The sequence below is a fragment of the Euleptes europaea genome, chromosome 5 (genome assembly GCF_029931775.1).
Source record: "Euleptes europaea isolate rEulEur1 chromosome 5, rEulEur1.hap1, whole genome shotgun sequence".
Classification (NCBI taxonomy): domain Eukaryota; kingdom Metazoa; phylum Chordata; class Lepidosauria; order Squamata; family Sphaerodactylidae; genus Euleptes; species Euleptes europaea.
This window is the reverse complement of record NC_079316.1, coordinates 14,347,903-14,364,105: the sequence shown is the minus strand read 5'-3', so window position 1 is coordinate 14,364,105 and position 16,203 is coordinate 14,347,903. Positions and strand designations below refer to the sequence as shown.

General features: G+C 45.9%; 1 protein-coding gene across 1 annotated transcript in view; it reads right to left on the bottom strand.

Annotated features, from left to right (window-relative positions):
- The window catches only part of PEX5L (peroxisomal biogenesis factor 5 like), a 195,364-nt gene that overhangs the window by 68,396 nt on the left and 110,765 nt on the right, over positions 1 to 16,203 (bottom strand). The window contains exon 2 of the mRNA XM_056849561.1: positions 1,743 to 1,808. Coding sequence (XP_056705539.1) covers positions 1,743 to 1,808 — 66 coding nt within the window. The remainder of the gene's footprint in view (positions 1 to 1,742; positions 1,809 to 16,203) is intronic.

The window sequence follows — 16,203 nt, the reverse complement described above, 5'->3', positions numbered from 1 at the left end:
GGTACATGTGCTATTCAAAATTCCTCCACATTCATAGAATTGGCTGTTTAAGGACTTTGCTGTTAAAGAGGTGGAATATCCTGCATCTAGTCAGTGCTGGGATATTACCCCACAAGAAGGGATTGGATTACCGTAATTTCCTTTCCCTCCCAAACACTCTGTAGTTTGGAGATGAGCTGTAATTCCATAGAGTCCAATGGCCAAAGTGGCCATTTTCTCCCGGTGAACTGATCTCTATAGGCTGGAGATCAGTTGTAATAGCAGATCTCCAGCTAGTACCTGGAGGTTGGCAACCCTAGAGCAGGAGCACACATTGATAGTCCAGAAGTCAAGTCTAACAGCTCTAGATCTAATTACTATGGTACATGGGCCTGCCCAATGGAGAGGCGAGTCTCCCTCACTGGGGTAACACAAGGATTTACTTCTGCTGTGCTGTACAAGAGCTGAACTTACATATGTGTAAAAACTGGCCACATGAGCAGAATCTGGCCCTTATTTTCCATTATTTTATTCATGAAGACTCTTTTCAATAGACCATTTCCCCTGTAGCTATGGTACGGTAGTGCAATTAATCAGAGTTGGGAAAATCCCATGGTTCACTTTGCGGGCCTGACAACTTGATATTGGTACATGTAGCATCTAAAAGTTTGATGTAGGCACCTACATATCTGAAATATCTTTCTGGCCCAGTTCATGATGTTGTCCTGTTTCTTTCTGCCAGGTGCAAGATACATCCTGTGATGCTGCAGGTAGAGTATCCCTTATCTGGACATCCCATATCTGGACCCTTCAAGCCAGCATGCAGGCAGATCCGTGCCGCCTGCTTTCAATGTTTCCTCTCAACTAAAAATAATAATAATACAGTGTACACTGCATCGTAGGTGGAGACTGAAAGCCTGCCATTGTTAGTTTGTTGTTGCTCTTGTTTAACAGATGATACAGGTATTCTGGTGAGAAAGTTACAACTTTTCTTTCTGATGGTTCAATGTACACAAAATTATTAAAATATTGTTTAAAATTACATCCAGTTGATGTGTACAAAGTGTATATAAAACATAAATGAATTTGGGTCCCATCCTCAAGCTATCTCATTATGTATATGCAAAAATTCCAAAATATTCCAGTATACGGAAAGATCCGAAATACGGACCACTTCTGGTCCCAAGCAGTCCGGATAAGGGATGCTCAACCTGTATTACGACATTTTATTCCTGAAACCCAAAACACATTTATAATGCTGTTAATTTCTGACCGGATGCTTGCAATCATAGCAATAGTTCAACAAAATTCATTCAATGCCCTGCCCCTGCGGTTATCCGACAGTGCATGCTCGTATCAAGAGTCATAAAATGTACGCATGCTCAGTTTTTCGATTTCTCAAAACATCCAAAGAACTGCAAAATGCAATTTGGTGAATGGCGTGACAAATTAGGGTGTGGCGATTCAGATGATGAGAAGCACATTCTGCTTGCAAAGCGGAAGAAAGAGGCCAAGGCAGCACTCTTCCCTTTGTGATTCGGGCCCCGTGTTAATTAAAAAAGCCCAAACATTTATGATATCCTCGGATGTGCCATGTGGATCTACCCTTGCGCTAGCAGGACATGTCATGCGGCTTTGGGCAAAAGAAGTTAGCCCTGTTGTGTTAAATGGCGGAGGGAAGCATGTTCTGTCCGTTGGAAAGGATGCATTGGAAGGCATGCAGCGCTTTTTAACTTCTTGCACAGGAGGGAGGGAAAACCCACCAAGGAAAAGATCAGCTCACATTTTTGAAGCCAGAGCCATTTTCTCTTCAATGTCTCACCTACTGCCTGAAAAGAGTCATGATGATACTCACATTAGTGCTCGAGATCAGGTTCCTAAACGATAAATCAATTGGATCGCCCTGGTCGTCACATAAAAGATCCACTGCTTTTATGAACATCACCCATGAACCAACCCTGATGTCAAGAGCTCTGCTTTAGTTTTGCACAAAGTAGGTAGGGGAAAGATGGTGCAACCATTCACTGGAAGGACAGTATGGCGTAGTAGCAAGGGCGCTTTCAAACATACTGAATAATGGACTTTCAATCCACTTCCAATGGACTTTAACGATAGTTTGCAAGTGGATTTTGCCATTTTACTCTGGCCGTTTATGCTTGGTAATTAGTAGCGCATTCTAGGCTGAAGTGCCCCGCATATCTGATTGATTTCTTCACGCTGAACCGTCATTCCAGCTATCACTGCGAAACCGGCGCAAACCTGCTTCGCATTTCTTAAGAGCCCCTTTAATGTATTTGCTCCGCCCCTGCATCAAAGCATTTACTGAAGGAACCATGAAAAATCACAGCCATGGCATAGCTATGCAAACGACCATTGCTAATGGCTATTTAAACGAAGGAACGAAGGAGCAGGCGAGTGGGGGGTGGAATTTGTTTGACTTTCTCCTCTTGCGTAGGACTGTGAATAGTCATTTTAAAGGGAGGATTTAAACAAGCTGCTTTGAGGGAGCATCAAAATTGACCCTGCATAAATGGCCACAGTAAAATCCAGCTTCAAAGTGCATTGAAAAGTGGATTGAAATCACATTATTCGGCATGTGTGAAAGCGCCCTAAGTGTGTTGGCCTTTGGTTCGGGGAAACCCAAGTTCCAACCCCCTCTCTGCCATGAAGTTCACTGAATTTTGCTCTGCTCAATCTCCCTCTCAGCATCGCCTCCCTCACATGGCTATTGTGAGGGTATTTGGAGGACAGAACCATGTACGCTTCCTCAAGCTCCTTGGAGGAAACATACACTACACACACACAAACACACTACACAAATAGATTTCATAAACCTCTTCCCAATCTGACTAGTAGAAAAGAGCAAGTCTAGCAGCTCCTGAAAGATTAACAAAAGTTCTGGTAGGGTATGAGCTTTCGTGAGTAAGTGAGCTGTGACTCACAAAAGCTCATACCCTACCAGAAATTGTGTTAGTCTTTACGGTGCTACTGGACTCTTTCTCTTTTCTACTGCTACAGACTGACTAAAACGGCTACCAATCTGACTAGTATTTGGGAGCTAGGGAATAGGCAGCACTACAGCACAGAGTTTTAGCAATCTTTCATCCCTCTTTGTACACAGGTATAGCCCCTCTAGCAGCTTAAAAACAGCTGCCAGTAACTTGGGAATGGGGGCAATACTTAAAGAATTGGCTTGTACAAGGTTAAAACATCTGCTGAATGTTTTGCTTCAACCTGAGTTTGAAGATCAGGCTGGGAATATTCTAATAGCATGACAGCATTCTGTTATGTTCCCATCAAGGTGACTTCCATATCACGTTTGCTTTGCATTTTATGAGCAACTCCGCCAGAAAATGACCTTGGGTGACTGTTAACTTTACAGCTCCACAGACAAACACCTTTAAAAGCACTGGAGTATTTTATCCTAGATGGTACCAAACTGATGGCTGTCCTTGTAGAAATCCCCACTGTATAGGCACACATAGCACTGGCAGCTGGTATATTGCAGGCCATAAGCAGTATGTGCTGCTGTCTGTCTGCAATCAATGCCCCCCCCCCCACTAAGAACATAAGAAGAGCCATGCTGGATTAGACCAAGGCCCATCACGTCCAGCAGTCTGTTCACACAGTGGCCAACCAGGTGCCTCTAGGAAGCCCACAAGCGAGATGGCTGCAGCAACATTATCCTGCTTGTATATAATGTAATAGGTATGCTCCTCTGATCCTGGAAAGAATAGGTATGCATCATGACTAGTATCCATTTGGACTAGAAGCCATGGATAGCCCTATCCTCAATGGACATGTCCACTCCCCTCTTAAAGCCTTCCAAGTTGGCAGCCATCACCACATCCTGGGGCAGGGAGTTCCACAATTTAACTATGCGTTGTGTGAAGAAATAGTTCCTTTAACGGTTCTTGTAGGTTATCCGGGCTGTGTGACCGTGGTCTTGGTATTTTCTTTCCTGACGTTTCGCCAGTAGCTGTGGCAGGCATCTTCAGAGGAGTAACACTGAAGGACAGTGTCTCTCAGTGTCAAGTGTGTAGGAAGAGTAATATACAGTCAGAAGGGGGTTGGGTTTGAGCTGAGTCATTGTCCTGCAAAGTATTAAAGGTAATGTGCTAATTATTGTCCTGTAAGTATCAAGATAATGTGCTAATGAGGGTGTGGCTATATATTACTCTTCCTACACACTTGACACTGAGAGACACTGTCCTTCAGTGTTACTCCTCTGGAGATGCCTGCCACAGCTGCTGGCGAAACGTCAGGAAAGAAAATACCAAGAACACAGTCACACAGCCCGGATAACCTACAAGAACCGATAAACTCTGATCATGAAAGCCTTCGACAATAAGTTCCTTTAACGGTTTTGAATCTCTCATCCTTTGGCTTCAGCAGATGACCCCGCAATCTGGTATTATGAAAGAGGGAGAAAAGCTTCTTCCTGTCCACTTTCTCCATACCATACATAATTTTATAGACCACTGAAAGACTCCAAGTAATTCAAGTAATTTGTACCGACAAGGTGCCAATTAAAAGCGCTTGATAGAGTTCTGATGTCTATTCCTAAGCTACACCCCACGTTACAATAGAGCAACTGAGACAATGACAATAGGTGGAGACCTATCAAATCCCAATGCAACATTCTGAGCAGATCAGACATTTACTGCGAGAAGATGTAGATGGCTCAGGAAAAGAGGTATTAATGAGTGATTCCTACTAAATCAGCTCTAACATAAGTTAATTTCAGCTCAGCTGCTCTCTTGTAATTTATTCTTCACCATGTTTTCTAGCATAAATAATGCTCTCAATCAATTATCCTGAGCATGGGTTGTTGGGGCTTTCATTTACTGGGAGATATCCTGTTGGGCTGCTACCCGGGAGGGCCACAAGCAGCTGAGGAGCAAGCCAACCAGCCCCACTGCTGCTGGCTACCCCACAGGGGTCACTCAATTTGGACCTGGCCCATGGTGATGACCTTTTATCACCACCGGCTGTGCCTGAGCCAAACAGGCCCTGTGACCTATTTTAATGGCCCAACCTACCCTTGTTCCTTGGATAGGTTGACAGGTCTATGCAGCAGAACTAGAAGATCACAGCCCTAGAGAAGGGCATAAGAAAAGAAGAAGAGTTGATTTTTATATGCCGACTTTATCACTTAAGGAAGAATCAAACCGGCTTACAATATCCTTCCCTTGCACTCCCCACAACAGATACCCTGTGAGGTAGGTGAGGCTGAGAGAGCTCTATGAGAGCTGTGACTAGCCCAAGGTCATGTGTAGGGGTGGGGAAACAAATCCAGTTCACCAGATTAGCCTCCGCCATTCATGTGTAGGAGTGGGGAATCAAACCCGGTTCTCCAGATCAGAGTCCACCGCTCCAAACCACCACTCTTAACCACTACACCACGCTACACCAAGGAAAGCCAAAAAGAGTCAGAGCTAAATAATTTGGATTTGGGGGTTTCCGAAGAAGACAACTAAGAGTAGGGGACATGATGAAGATTTCTCTAGGGTCATAACGCTGGGGAGGGAGAGGGTTGCAATTCTCCCTTTCTCACAGCATTAGAACTTGGTGTGGGCCACTGAAACTGTTTGGTAGTAGGTTCTGAATAGACAAAAGCAATACAGAACCAAGTTACGGAATTCACAACCATGAGATCGGGTGATTGTCACTGCGACAAAAGGGTTGTCAACAGAAAACTGCCACCACTTCAGGCTTTCAATTACCCAAGGTACCTTATAATTTGGAATTTGTTGTAACATTCAATAGAACAGTGCCAAATGAGTATACTTCTTTGTTATTTAAGTAACTGTATATTTACAAGAAAGAAGTGGACATATTCATGCTTGCAGTGGCCGCTGGTACCTGTTGGGTCTTGTGAAGGGCAAGATAGGCGGTGCCAAAAGTCTACTAATTCTGGTTTTGTTCTTATCTTTCTCCCTTGCAATCATAGAATCATAGAGTTGGCAGGGACCACCAGGGTCATCTAGTCCAAGCCCATGCACAATGCAGGAAATTCACAACTAACTTCCCCCTATACTCCAGTGACCCCTACTTCATGCCCAGAACATGGCCAAAAAACAACAACCCTCCAGGCTCCCTGGCCATGATACTAAAAACATGTAAGCACTGCAGTACAGTTCCTCAACACTCCCCTCAGTTCCTCAACACTCCCCTCAGTTCCTCAACACTCCCCTCAGTGCAGTTCCTCAACACTCCCCTAATCCCTATGTCAGGGATCTCAACCTTATTGAGTGCATGGGCACCTTTGGAACTGTGACACAGAGTGGTGGGCGCAACCACAGAATGGCTGCCATGGGAGGTGGCAACAACAACAAAAATGGCTGCTGCAGGAGGCAGAGCCACATACAAACATAGACACACAAGCACATATTACACAGGGGAGTGTATTCTCCCCTGGTGCAAGGGGGGAAGAGGTGTAACTTTTTTAAAAAAAGTAGTGAGAGAATAAAACCAACACTAGTGGCCTCTGCCACTGAAATGTTTTTTAAAATCCATACAACGAATTCGATCTCCAGTGGCCAATCAGATGTCCTGCTGGGCAAAAGTCCCACCTGGCCCACCCACTTTCTAAGAATACTTAGTGGGCACCAGGAAAGGTGACAGCAGGCACTATAAGAATATAAGAACCTATGAAAGGCCCTGCTGGATCAGACCGAGGCCCATCAAGTCCAGCAGTCTGTTCACACACTAGCCAACCAGATGCCTCTAGGAAGCCCACAAACAAGACGACTGCAGCAGCATTGTCCTGCCTGTGTTCATTATTAGACTTCCTAGTTTAATTCTACATTGTTCTCCGGCACTGCCCTGTGCTACAAAGCAAGCCAGGATACAAGCTAGATCTCTGCAGAAGAGGCAACAGAAAAGACGACGAAGTAGCATTGGGTCAAGGCAAAGCAGGATTCGAACGGCTGTCTGCCAACCAACTCTTGGGCTTCACAAAATAAGTTTAAATAAACCATAGTTTGTCTGAACTGAGCCACAGTGCCTCTATACTTAGCTCCCCAAATCCGGGATGAGTTTATCATTATTTGGAAAATGTAACACAACTGATAATACGTAAGTTTTTTTAATGATACTATCATGCATTTCCATATTAATAATAGTGAAAAGTAGGTTTTTTGTCTCTGTTTATTTCTTCATCTGTGTTCGGGGTTTTTTCTGAAGGTTTCTTGCTATCTCTTTCTGTAGCTTAGCAATCCAGAAAGGATGCATTTTGCTCTGGATCGGCTCATTTTACACTTGCTAGCTTCTCGTAATGAATAGATCAGCACCGCTTGGAGAAGCAAGGGAAATAATTTTTTTTCATAAATGCCGCACCTCGGAGGACTCGGTGCATGAGGTTGACAAATGCAAATCTTGTCTGCAACGTGCAAATTTTAAAACCGACATGCAGGACACACAAACTGAGCTATAAAGGATGGGCTGGGTTTTCTTGTACACAGAAGCGGGGCAAAGCTTAGACTTGCTTTCAGAGAACAGATCTTCACACAGAGAGCAGTTTCTGATATTCCAGTTTTCGTCGGCTGGAGCACACCACAAACATCACTGCTGTGACTAAGTTATAATGTTGGAAAAATCCCAGCAACATCAGGGCATACCAGTGTTGTATTTACAAGAAGATACAGGTAAAAGACCTTTAGAATGGGATGATTTTTTGCTATGCGTGTGACAACTGCCAATTAAAACTGTGATGCCCAAATTAGCCCTTACATAAAGGATGTTTTAAAATTTCTCCTGTATGATGCAAAAGTCCTTAGCGACAGCATCAGCATACCTGAGAGACAGTACAATGTAGCAGACAGATGCATACTAGGATGTGGAAGATCCGAGTTCAAATCCTCACTCAGCCCCAAAGATCAGTGGGTGATTTTAGGACAGCCATGCTGTCTGAGAGCCAGTAATGCTCTCTGAGCCTGCTGGTAGGATGAAATGAAGGAGAGGAGAAATCCATGTATGCTGTGCTGAGTTCCATGAAAATGTACTAGATAGATAGTTTAAGCTACCTTGCAGGGTTGTTGTGAGGATAAAATGGAAGAAGAAAGCACCGCAAGTATAATTCTGAGCTCCCTGGAGAAAGGACAGGATAAAGAAAACCTAACAGACTCCTTCAACTTAACCTACCTCACAACAGTGCTATGAGGATAAAACAGATCAAGGAAGAACCATGTACCGCATTGGAGGATGGACAGGATAAAATTACTCCAGGTAGATATAAAGACAACCTGACCAAGGTAGCCAGATCTTATCAGATCTCGGAAGCTAAGCAGGGTTGGCTCTGGTTAGTATTTGGATGGGAGACCACCAAGGAATACCAGGGTTACTATGCAGAGGCAGGCAATGGCAAACCACCTCTGTTTGTCTCTTGCCTCCAAAACCCTATGGGATTGCCTTAAGTTGGTTGCGACTTGATGGCGCTTTACACAGACAAAAAAACAGCGGGAATAAAATGGTCCTGTTTAGAACTCAGATTTCACCGGAGAGCTGAACAAAACTTTAGACACACAGGGCCTTCTCTCCACTGAACGATTATTCTAGAATAGCACTGCAAGGGAGTAAAAGCCGCTTGAAAATAAAGTATGAAGCGGCTGTGGTTATAAGAAGAGATAATGCTCCTCGCCCCAGGGCAATTATGCTCTTCGTCATGACATCTCCAAAGCTATTTGCACCTTCTCCAAACTAGTTAAAGCACAGATGGGCTGTGGAATTGTGGCCCACCCACCGCCAGCTTCAAAAAAGGGATGGGAATGGTACAGGTGCAGTCGTTATAAATGGTTATAATAGCATGACAATTGTGAGCTGTCAAGTTGGCACCAACTCTTGAGGATCCCAGGACAATGGGACTTTCAAGGCAAGAGATGAGCAGAGGTGGTTTGCCGGTGCCGGTGCCTTCCTCCGCGAAGCATCTTTAGTCCTCCTCGGTAGCCTCCCATCCAAAGACTAACCTACCTCACAGAGAGGGTTGCCAACCTCCAGGTACTAGCTGGAGATCTCCTGCTTTTACAACTGCTCTCCAGCCAATAGAGATCAGTTCCCCTGGAGAAAATGGCTGCTTTGGCAATTGGACTCTATGGCATTGAAGTCCCTCCCCTCCCCAAACCCCGCCCTCCTCAGGCTCCACCCCAAAAATCTCCCACTGGTGGCGAAGAGGGTCCTGGCAACCCTTGTTCTAGAGGACTTTTGCTATTAATTGACTTCATTGCCAGTATTTGAACTTGGATTGTGTGATGTTTCTCGCTCCCACCCCCCTGAAATTGGCTAGTATTTTCCTATTGATTTATTTACCAAATGCTTGGGGACTAAGGTTGCCAACCTCCAGGTGGCGGCTAGAGATCTCCTCCTATTACAACTGACCTCCAGGCGACAGAGATCAGTTCCCCTGGAGAAATTGGCTGCTTTGGCAATTGGACTCTCTGGCATTGAAGTCCCTCCCCTCTCCAAACCCCGCTCACCTCAGGCTCCGCCCCCCAAAAATCTCCAGGTATTTCCCAACCTGGAGCTGGCAGTTCCTTTTGACATTGCCATTTTGTGGTTTTTAGCTAACTGAAAGCCACTTTGTGAGTGTTTTGAAGAGGCTGAGCAAATGAGCGGTGATGAGGGAGGTCCCCAAACCTTCCTTTTGTCACAAAATTCACTAGGTGGCCTTAGGGAAGCTGCTATCCTTTCTCACAGCCCCCCACCTACAATATGGAAATAAGAATACAGTCCTTGAGAGCCTTGAGGGCGCTTTTAAGGATTACAATAAGATAATGTATGCGATGTTATTTGAGGACTGAAAATGCTGTATCAAGACTAAATACTATCATTATTGCACATCCACTGACAGATATAAAGCAACAGGCACAATATTCTGCATCACTGGGACACCTCTCTGTGCGCTGGGGAGTATCACACAGAGCAAAAGAAGGTAAAAAGTGAGATTGGAAGCATTACCTGATATTTTATAGGGAGAGCAAATGTATAACCCTTTAGGTTCCAGAACACTTTTCTCTAGAAGCAACTCTCATAGATTTCCACTGCAAAATCTTGCACTACTTCTATCTAAGGTTGCAGCCAATTCCAGTTGGGAAATTCATAGAGATTTGGGGGTTCAGCCTGGGGATTGCAGGGTTTGGGGAGGGGAGAGACCTTAGCAAGGTATAACACCATAGAGTCCACCCTCCAAAGCAGTCATTTTCTCCAGGGGAACGGATCTCTGTAGTCAGGAGAACAGTTGTAATTTGGGCAGTTCTCGAGGCTAGGGTTGCCAGGCCCCTCTTTGTCACAGGGGGGAGGCTTTTTGGGGCAGAGCCTGAGTAGAGCGGGGTTTGGGGAGGGGAGGGACTTCAATGCCATAGAGTCCAATTGCCAAAGCAGCCATTTTCTCCAGGTGAACTGATCTCTATCAGCTCGAGATCAGTTGTAATAGCAGGAGATTTCCAGCTAGTACCTGGAGGTTGGCAACCCTAACTGTAGGTAACATAAGCTGAAAGCCTAATTAGACAGGACCATCTGTGGGCCAAGCAAAACAGATATTTCCCACAGATTAGGGAAACCAAGAATTGATTGACTTCAATCTTTCAGAGTCGACCCTTTTTCTATCCATGTCATAATCCCGTGTGTCTTTTAAATTTCCAAAGCTAAATGGGATCTCTTTATAGTTGCAGTATAAGTTTAACTCATCTGAGTTAAATGCAGCCAAGTACGTATGCTTGAAAGACAAAAATACAAGACACACTGGAAAAGACAATAACACTAGGAAAAGTTGAAGGCAGCAGGAAAAGAGGAAGACTCAACATGTGATGGATTGACTCAACTGAGGAAGGCAAGGTCTTCTGTTTGCAAAACCTGAGCAAGCTGGTCAATGATAGAACCTTTTGGAAGATATTCTTAGGATCACTATAAGTCAGAAGGAATTTAACAGCACATAACAAACGTGTATGGGTAGTTAGGAACTTGAGGCAGGCAATAAGATCTGCCTGTACTTAGGGTTGCCAACTTCCAGGTGGTGGCTGGAGATCTCCTGCTATTACAACTGATCTCCAGTTGTCAGAGGTCAGCTCACCTGGAGAAAATGGCCGCTTTGTAAGGTGGACTCTATGGCATGCTACCTCTTTAAAGTCCCTCCCAAACCCCATCCTCCTCAGGCTCCACCCCCAAAATGTCCAGGTATTTCCCAACCCAGAGATGGCAGCCCTACTTGTACAGCTGGGGGTGGGGGAGAGAATCAGAGCAGCAAACAGAAACTAGGTACCCCACCAGAAATTATCCACCAATCGGTCCCCCATTTACCTTCTGCCAGTTCCTGATGTCAATCATTACTGCAGGATTCAGCCACGGGTGGGTGGGGGGAAATGGTGTGCGCTTTTTTTAGCAGCTGGTGTTTGTACCGAGCCGTTCGCAATTAGATTCAGGCCAAGACTTGGTACTTGCAAGAAATATGGTGCTACTTAATGAGAGTTTAATTAAGCTACCGCAACCGAATATTAATTTGAAGTTGGAGACAATAAGACCGCTTGTCTCGCTCAGCAAAAAATAACCTGGCACTCAGTTGCAAGATATAAAATTAACTATCTAGAGTTCAGACTCCTGAGCTTGCTTGCTTTTGAGATTTGAGACCGGGTGGAGGGGGGGTCAATGCTTCCAGAAGAAGATGAAGAAAAAGGAGGAGGAGAAGGCAGTTCCTAGGTTACCTAGGAGCTAGAATTGGTTGCTTATATCCCCAACAAGCCTAAAGCATTCTGGCATACAGAGATCTGATTTGCAAGTAAAAACCCTGAAATCCTTATTGCATTATGGTCTATATATCAAGGAAGTAGTTAGCAGGTGTTCTGTAGAGCTCTCTTTCCTGGATTGTGTCGTGATTGGGTCACTGCCAAATCTTTCAAACACTTTCAAACTCAGCATAGTTGGGCAAGGTGGGGGGAGTGAGACCTCCCATCAGCACATCTTTTCCCCTCCACAACTTCTTTTCTTTAAAATGTTACGTATTTATTCATTTGGACATTTATCTCCTGCTTTTCTCCCCAGTGGGGATTCAAGGCAGCCTCAGATACCCCAGCTTAGGCTGAGCTCGTCAGAGCTTGGAAGCTAAGCAGGATCAGCCAGAGTTAGCACTTGGATGGGAGACCCTCAAGAAAGACCGGGGTGGCTACGCAGAGGCAGGCAATGGCAAACCACCTCTGCTTGTCTCTTGCCTGGAGCGGTTGCAACTCAATGGCATGCTCTTCTCTACTTCTACTTCTTCCCTCCTACATTTCCTCTTCACAACAACCACATGAATACATGAACACATGAAGTTGCCGTATACTGAATCAGACCCTTGGTCCATCAAAGTCAGTATTGTGTACTCAGACCAGCAGCAGCTCTCCGGGGTCTCAGGTAGAGGTCTTTCACAATACCTATTTACCTAGTCCCTTTAACTGGAGATGCCGGGGATTGAACCTGGCACCTTCTGCCTGCCAAGCAGACGCTCTCCCACTGAGCCGCAGCCCCTCTCCCTGAGAAGTAGACTAGGCTGAAAGAGAATGACTGGCTGAATGTTACCCAGTGAGCTTCCGGGGGAGAGTGGGGATTCAAACCTGGCTCTCCCAGATCCTAGTCCGACACTCCAACCACTACACAACACTAGGGTTGAAAAGCTAGTTTGGGAAATTCCTGGAGATTTGGGGTGTGTGTGCCTGAGAAGGGCAGAGTTTGGGGAAGGGAGGCAGCTCAGCAGGTATGCGATGTCACTCTGTAAGCTCTATTTCTCCACTGAGTCCTCCCTCCAAACCCGCCGTTTCTTCTCTAGGGGAACTAATCTTTGTAGTTTGGGGATTCGTTGTAGCTTCAGGAGACCTGCAGGCCCCATCTTGAAGTTGGTAGCCCTATATCACACTGGCTCCCAGGGGGTTCTATGAGAAGTAGTTCCCTCCACCAGGCAAAATTTAGTTTTCAGTTCTGACGAAGGGAGCTTTGACTCCTGAAAGCCCCCCAAATCTCATTGGTCTCTATGGCGCTACTGGACTTGACTCTAGCTCAAACACAGAGCCATTTCTTCAGTTTACTCCGGGCTCTTGATTGTATCGGCCACGTTTGAAAACCACCGAACTAGCATTTTGCGCATCTATATTTGAGGGAAGAATCTAAATTTCCTCGGTGAAGCTGTTTTTTTTTTTGTGTTTTTTTTTTAAAGCAGAGTACTCACAGCTGTGCATGCGACAGCTCGATCGATCTGGATACCGGGAAGTTTCTCGACACCCACAGTGCGGCTAAGTGGGTCACGCACCACTCTGGCTGAAATATCTGGTCTCAAGTTCTGAACCACCAAATATATATCTGGCCTTTAATGGCAATACTGGAACAGATTCAGCCATGTTCTAGTAACATTTTCACAAGATTTGGGGAGGAACGAATCCCCTAGAAGGTGCTTAAAAAACCCCTGAAATGTCATCAATAGGACTGCAAATCGATGAAAGGTTGTTTCTTGTTAATTACTTTTAAAATTTATGAATCATCAGGTCTGTCAACAATTAACGGTTTAATTATTCAAATGTACAGGAAATTTGCATATTGCAAAAAGAGTTCTCTGTAATATCGCTCGCCTCTATGATCTAAATACCAAACACATTGAGGAAAACACAGTTCCATGAAAAGATGTCACAACAGCAAAACGAGAAACAGGCAGCATTAACCCCTCTTGCTTCTATTTTCATAATCTTCCAAAATGCATTAGTATGGATTACATTAACATTTAAAAAGAAACTGAGCTCAAATAAGCCTGTTCAATAATGTATTGTATCCTTTTAACTGCTAAGATACTAAGGCAACAACATGATACCGACATTCCACCAGATAGGCTTAAATTGATACCGATTCCAGGCGAAAGATTGATTAGTCCTGTGACCCCCCGGGTAGTCAACAAATTCGTGTCTGTCTAACCGTAAGATATGTATCTGGCTCTCTTTCTTTGATCTCAGAAGGTCTTTAATCTGGAAAGCTATTCAAGAAAGCGGAACTTTTGCAGTGAGAAATTTCATACTCTTGGCCCGTCTTTAAAAAAAAAATGCTTTCTTCTCTTATCCAGTTCTCGGAGAGCAGGCATACTTTCCCCCGACTTTAATGAGTTTTTTGGCACAGGAAGTTAACGCTGTTTACTGAGAAAGTGTTGACAACTTGGAAAGTTGGGTCAATGCTTTTTAAACTTTCCACCCAAAAGGAACCCTTCCCATCTTCCCTTGTTTCATAGAATCATAGAGTTGGAAGGGATCACCAGGGTCATCTAGTCCAACCCCCTGCACAATGCAGAAAATTCACAACTACCTCCACCCCCACAACCCCAGTGACCCCTACTCCATGCCTAGAAGATGGCCAAGATGCCCTCCCTCTCATCATCTGCTTAAGGTCATAGAATCAGCACTGCTGACAGATGGCCATCTAATCTCTTCCTAAAAACTTCCAGGAAAAAGGAGAGCTTACCACCTCCCAAGGAAGCCTGTTCCACTGAGGAACTGCTCTAACTATTAAAAAATTCTTCCTAATGTCTAGATGGAAATTCTTTTGATTTAATTTCAACCCGTTGGTTCTGGTCCAACTTTCTGGAGCAACAGAAAACAACTCGGCATCATCCTCTATATGGCAACCCTTCAAGTACTTGAAGATGGTTTTCATATCCCCTCTAAGTCGTCTCCTCTTCAGGCTAAACATATCCAGCTCCTTCCACCTTTCCTCATAGGACGTGGTCTCTAGACCCCTCACCATCTTTGTTGCCCTTCTCTGGACACGTTCCAGCTTGTCTACATCTTTCTTAAATTGTGATGCCCAGAACTGAACACATTACTCTAAATGAGGCCTAACCAGAGCAGAGTAAAGCGACACCATCACTTCACATGATCTGGACACTATACTTCTGTTGATATACCGTACATACTCGCGTATAAGCCGAGTTTTTCAGCCCAAAAAAAGGGCTGAAAAAAGCCAACTCGGCTTATACGCGGGTCAATACGGTAGGGGAGGGGAGGGGGAGGAGGGAGGAGGGAGGGGGGAACTTACTGTCGCCGCCGCTGCTGGGCCCGCGCCGCTTCCTGTTGCTGAGACCGGCCTGGGGCGGCCTCCTGCAGCTGCAGGGAGGCTGCCCCGGCCCCCGCCGGGCCGCGCCGCCGCTTCTCGTTGGCCGGGGAGGCCTTGGGCGGCCCCCTGCAACTGCAGGGCTGCCCTGGGCCGCGCTGGGCCGCGCCGCCGCTTCTCGCCGGCCGGGGAGGCCCCCTGCGGCTGCAGGGAGGCTGCCCCCGGCCGCGCCGCGCTGCTGCTTCTCGCCAGCCGGGGAGGTCCCCTGCAACTGCAGGGAGGCTGCCCCCGGCCGCGCCGCGCTGCTGCTTCTCGCCAGCCGGGGAGGTCCCCTGCAACTGCAGGGAGGCTGCCCCCGCCGGGCCGCGCCGCCGCCGCCGCCACCGCCAGACCCGCGCCGCATGCTGCTGGGAGCCCAGGTAAGTTTGCGGGGGGGGGAGGAGGGGGAGGGGTTATAAGCCGACCCTCGGCTTATACGCGGGTGCCTAATTTTTCCCCATTTTTTGGGAGAAATTAGGCACCTCAGCTTATACGCGGGTCGGCTTATACACGGGTATATACGGTAGCCCATAATCCAAGGATTGCCAAGGAAGGAAGCCCTTTAAATTCCAGAGGGTTCTTTGGGAGTGTTCTAGGTGGTACAGAGTTCGTGAGAGATGTCTTCCAGGACACGAACACAGACGGCACTGAGAACACACTCAATGCTCCCTGGGGACACAGATTTCAGGGAAAGACAATTTGTGGTGGGCAAGCTATCTTTCATAGGCTTTTGTCCTCCAATACAACCCTTCTTCTTAAAGTACTGCTCATTAGAGATCTTTTCAAACTACTCATCCCTGGTGTTTCTACCCCCCAATCAATTTCAAATTCGCTTCTTTCTTCTCTCCCCCTTTTCTTTTCCAGTCCACTGAAAATTGGCTGTAAAATGTAGGCATTTTCCAACATGGTTTGAAGAAGAGTTGGTTTTTATACGCCGACTTTCTCTGCCACTTAAGGGAGACTCGAACCGGCTTACAATCACCTTCCCTTCCCCTCTCCACAACAGATACCCTGTGAGGGAGGTGGGGCTGAGAAAGCTGTGACTAGCCCAAGGTCACCCAGCTGGCTTCATGTGTAGGAGCAGGGAAACAAATCAAGTCCACCAGATTAGCCTCCACCGCTCATGCGGAGGAGAGG